This window comes from Podarcis bocagei (assembly GCF_964188305.1).
Source record: "Podarcis bocagei genome assembly, chromosome: 12".
Classification (NCBI taxonomy): Eukaryota; Metazoa; Chordata; class Lepidosauria; order Squamata; family Lacertidae; genus Podarcis; species Podarcis bocagei.
The window spans coordinates 59,852,539-59,857,858 of NC_138137.1; the positions used below are offsets into that span (position 1 = coordinate 59,852,539).

The 5,320-nt window shown below is 48.3% G+C and overlaps 1 protein-coding gene across 1 annotated transcript; it reads left to right on the forward strand.

Annotated features, from left to right (window-relative positions):
- The first annotated feature begins 653 nt into the window (after positions 1–653).
- LOC308569676 (erythroblast NAD(P)(+)--arginine ADP-ribosyltransferase-like) lies at positions 654–4,682 on the forward strand. The gene is made up of 3 exons (XM_081163904.1): positions 654–1,394; positions 1,670–2,435; positions 3,374–4,682. Exons 1-3 carry the CDS (start codon positions 1,329–1,331, stop codon positions 3,466–3,468), a joined length of 927 nt encoding a protein of 308 aa, XP_081020030.1. The 5' UTR covers positions 654–1,328; the 3' UTR covers positions 3,469–4,682.
- The last annotated feature ends 638 nt before the right edge of the window (positions 4,683–5,320 follow it).

Genomic DNA, 5,320 nt, shown 5'->3' on the forward strand with positions numbered 1-5,320 from the left:
GTTTTGGAACGGAATTCCAGAACGGATTAAGTTTGAGAACCAAGGTACCACTGTATTGTCAAAAATGGAATAGAGAAATGCAATATTTTAGGCGAAATTGCTTTGCAAGCTTGTACGTGTTAGACAAACTTTCATATAAATCTATGTATGTTAGGAGTAAATTGAACTAACATGGGGTGAATTTTCAGCAGGACATGAAACAAATATATACTCACAAATTGATGTGGAAATGTGGAGGACTGGACTTAAGAATCGAAAAATGAGAAATGAAGATAAAATTTGCCCACCCCTAACCCCAACCTAAGCTATGGAATACAGTACAGTGCAGTGGGGTGCCATGTATTTATTTATTCTTATTTAGCAAGATACGCACACACCTATATAATTTAAAATACTGATGAAAACAGACTTTAAAAACATTAAACATATCTGAATTATTAAGATATATCTACAAACCAATAGCTTTTTAAAAGCAATGTACCCAATGAAATTCCATGTCTCTGTAGGCTTGCCTGTGGAAAGGAAGTCTAAGCAACGTTTAAAAGAAGCCTGCCCAATGAAGGAGGGAGATTATGTGGCCCTTGTGCAGGGCCGTCTTAAGCATATCCGGTGCCGTGGTGCAAAGATCCCCCCCTTCCCCAGAGTTGTCACCCCTTCCCAATCCTCTGCAGGGATCGCTCTCCTCCCGAGCAGGCTTGGGAAGGAAGCTGCACATCCACCAGCCCTATGGTTGAGGGGGCACAGCTGGCGGGCATGTAGGGAAAGGGGAGGCAAAGCCACGCAGCTCCCCCACTCGCTGGGGTGCCCCTGAGAGGCCGGCGCCCTGGCGCAACGCGCCACTAAGCTCAATGGGAAAGACAGCTCTGCACTTGTGAAAAGTCCCAGTTCCAGAGATGGGAGTTGGGCAGGCCAATCCGTCAAGTAAACTGATCCCAAGCTATGGAGGGCTTTGTATACTAATAGTCACCCCTCTAATGTGGCTGAGTAGCAAACCAGAAGTGCACATTGAAATGCTCTTTGATGGTGTTGAGGGGAAGGATGTAGAGAAACAAGCCTCTCCCTCTTCCTGTTACTGGAGAAATCTCTGTGAAAACGAGACCTATCATTGGGTAAGTTTTGGCTAGAATGAACTTAGTTAAACATTGAGGAAAGGAGCTTCCCCCTCCTCCTCCCCGCCCATGAAACCTCAAATCTGCCTGTTTCCTGTTTCTGTGGGAAAAAACACATAAAGCTGCAAGTAAGTTTCAAATGGAAGCGAGCGTGCAGATAGAGATATCCGCTCTGCCTGCACCCAACTTGCTGCACCCCAAAAACGAACAGTGTGGACAATGAAGTCCCCTCTCCACAGAGTCCTGGTGTTGCATCTGATGGGAATCTTCACAGGAGACAATCAGGTATGAAAAGGCACCTTGGAGGGTGGAGGAGGGGGCAAAGGTGGGCTTCAGTCCAGAATTCAATCTTAAATCTGGAGTTTAAAACTTTCAAAAATAGAGCAGAAACAGATTAAAGGACACTCCTTTTTTGGAGGTTTTATAGCAGAGGGTGGATGGCCATCTGTCAGGCATGCTGCGTAACTTGACCTGTGATAGGAGCCTCTATCGCAAAGTCTCACCTTCCCAGCCTCTTCGTATGCTAAGCTACTTACCCATCTTGTTCTTTTCTGCCTGAGGTCTCCCCTAACTGCAGCCCAAGACAAGACCGTTTTTTAGGCAACGAGTTAACGCTTGACATGGCCCTGGATTCCTTCGATGACCAATACGAGGGCTGTGAACAGACGATGGAGAAGGAGATTGCATGGCTAAACCAAACCGAGCTCCTCAAAAACAAAATTTATGGCGAAGCCTGGGGAGAAGCAGTCCGCTTGATGTATTATAGTAACTGGCCCAGAAACCTCAAGCCAGAGTACGCTGCAGCAATCATGGCTTATACCTTTGAAGAACCCAAGTTGTATCCTGATTTCAACGCAGCTGTAAGAAAAGCTGGGGAATCCAAGGAATATTACCTGAATAATTTCAACTTCAAGACCTTCCACTTTCTCCTGACCAGAGCCCTTCAGGACCTGAGGACCTCCAACACCACCTGCTACAAGGTGTTTCGAGGGGTCAGAAGTATCCACTTCAGCGCTACTGTTGATGATACGGTCCGTTTCGGTCAATTCACGTCCTCATCACGGCAAGAATGGATTGCCCATGATTTCGCTGCAGATCCTAAATCGGGAGTTGGAAAGCCTGTGGCCAAAACCATCTTTGAGATTAACACTTGTCATGGGGTTCTCATCAGAGAATTTTCTTCCTGCCCCATTGAGGACGAGGTTCTGATCCCACCTTATGAGCAGTTCAGGGTTGTAAGTTCCAGAAAGGATGATTATGGTGCAACCCGCATAAAGCTCGACTCTGCTGGGAAATTCAGCAAATACAACTGTGCATATGCAAGTGGTAAGAACCCAAGCAATTCCTTCCTTCCTTCCTTCCTTCCTTCCTTCCTTCCTTCCTTCCTTCCTTCCTTCCTTCCTTCCTCCCTCCCTCCCTCCCTTCCTTCCTTCCTTCCAAGAATGGAAGAGGGATAACTGTCATTAGTCATAGAGTAGACCTATTGATACCAGTAGATGTAAGTCAATTTATTTCATTGCTCCCACTCTGGATATGTCTAATGTTGGATGTCAACCCCTAATATAACGAAGTAAAAGCAGCATCAAATAGCAGAGTTAAAATTATAGTTACAAAGCAGAGGCAAAGAAAGCAAAAGAAAGCTAACGGTGCCCTATATCTGGGATGGGGACCCTCAGGCCCAGGAGCTGAAGGAAGATGCCTCAGGACTCTCTCTTGGCCACAGCCCTTTGCCTCCTGGGCTCCACTCCTCGCTGGCTCAGCTCTGCAGCCTCCTCACATACTTTTCGCGGTGTGGAATGTGTTCGTGGGGTGCAATAATGCCGAGAGAGAGACGGGGGGTGGGGGTGGATGACCCCTTTTGGAGCATGAAGGACAGGAGCCGACTTATAAAAAATATTGGGGGAGCCCGCGAAAGCTCATGAATAATTAATAAGCTCATGAATATGCAGATAAAGTGGCGCCGCCTCCTCGTGAGCGAATAGGGGAGAGCGTGCTGCGCCTATTAATCAGCTCCGAAGGAAATTGGGTGGAGCTTTTGCTCGGGAGGGAGGGCAGGAGGCATGCAGCCCGACCCTGTGCATTTTGGGCTGGGGGAGGGGCGGTGGTGGCGCTCTGCTGGAGGGGCGCCCGAGATTATTGGGGGGGGCGGAGCCCCCCCAAACAATTTTTTGAGGGGGCTCGGGCCCCCTCAGGCCCCATGGAGTCGGCACCTATGATGAAGGATAATAATACATGAATGACTCATGTTGTGGTTCTTGTTTCAGGTGGGAGCTATGAGAACAATGCTGTGTCACCAAACTTTTCTGTCCTTGTTTGGATGCTGATCTCCTGGGCATTTTCTGCAACATTCTGCATCTGAGGAAGAGGAAAAGAGTGGCTTCAGCATCCCTTACATCCAGAACCACCTGAGCTTGATTACTTTATGAGAATATATGTTGCTGTGGGGGGAGGGGAGGAAATAAGAATTTGTCAATAGGTAGAATAGGCCAAAAAAAAATGTTTACCGGTAGTCCATTTCTTTAAAAAAGTTTACCCTTGTTACTGCCTTTCCCTCAAGGAGACAGAGGTGGCACACAAGGTTTTTCTCATTTTGATCAGCAAAGCAACATTGCGCTCTAGGATTGAGAGGCAATGACCTCTGCAAATCAGCTGCGTTGAAGGATTCCTGCCTAATCCTGAAGACATACCTTTTTACCTTTGCTTTGCTTTGCTTTGCTAATGCAAACAGTTTCCTATTGCTTCCATACAATGCTTCTAGTAGTTGTATTGCAAACATTTCCATATAAGGTATTGTTAGCACTGTGCTCCATACAAGGTATTGTTAGCACTGCATGAGCTTTGGCATGCTCTGCGAGATCTCACACAATTTTGGGCGAGATCTCTTTGCCAACGGGTAGAATGTTGTCTGAGATGGCGCTGCCCCTCTATTGGCACCACTTCTCCAGCGCAAAGGCGACAGGTAGGGCTGGGCGATAACTAGTTTTCAATATTGTGATATGAACATCGCAATATATTAATATACCGTGATATCTGAAAGATGGAACTACGCAGAGGTGAACAGGACAATTTCCTGGCAACTCCTACTATTTAAGAGTCTAAAACTGACAAATGATGATATTATCAGTTGTCTCAGGGTCACTTTCTGCAGCAGGCGAGCCAAAATGCACCCAAATGAGACTTTGGGTTTGGGGTTTGGCAACCAAATGGTGGTAATCAGAACAATCCAAAGTACAGCAGGCCACTGCCATTACTGCCACCACTTTTCTTTTATGCAGATGCTTTAATTTATATTTTAATTCAGTTGTGCTATCTTTCTTCTTCTACAAGGGTGCCAACTTGAATAACATATTTGGGCATCCAGGTAACCCCCGCCCCACCTAATTGACCACACGACATTTGAATGGCAGTGCCCATAAACTTGCCCCCCCCAAATATTTTATTGGGGGGGGGGCGAAGAAACCTCAGCCCCTAGGACTTGGCTCCTAGGTTCTTGCATGTTATTCAAGTGATTTATTTTATTTATATATATAAAACTAGTCAATCAATAAATAAGAAATGCATGAAAAAAGAAGACGTCCATCAGGATAGATAGGATTAAGGCACAGAGCGCCATTCCGGCGATCAGCTGCCTAGCTAACACGCCAAAATCGCCCTCCCCACAACCTCCCCTCACTCCGATTTATTCACGTGAGAGTCGCGCTGCACTCTGGACCCCAAATATGGGAGCGGAGCAACCTCTATGGGTTTCCTCGGGAGCAGCGTCCCGGAATCTTACCCCCGAAGTTTTGGAGCCCAAAAAAGAAACGAAGGCGAAACTGAGCGACACACAGCTCCTTTCGGGGCCGCGGGAGGCAGACGCAAACGCGGGGCGCAACAGCGAGGGCACTTTCGGTCTCGTTTCCATCCACCCGGGCGGAGCTTTTGCGCCCCAGCTGCGCGGACGGGGAGGGGCGCAGGGGGGCTCGGCAGCGGCTCTCCAGGCCCCACAGTCCCCGCTTTGTCTCCCGGTCCTCGCGCATCACGCGGGGAGACTCGCGCAAGAGGACAGCGCGGGCTGGGCGTGAGGACTCCTGCTGCTGCCCTGGGCAGGCTTCGTGCTAGGAGGAGGGACCTCGGACGGATGGACTTGGCATCGCCCATGGGCCCCGATCCCCCTTCCCTCTTGCAAGCTGAACGGGGACAGCGCAAGGCTCTCCCCGGGTCTCGCCTCT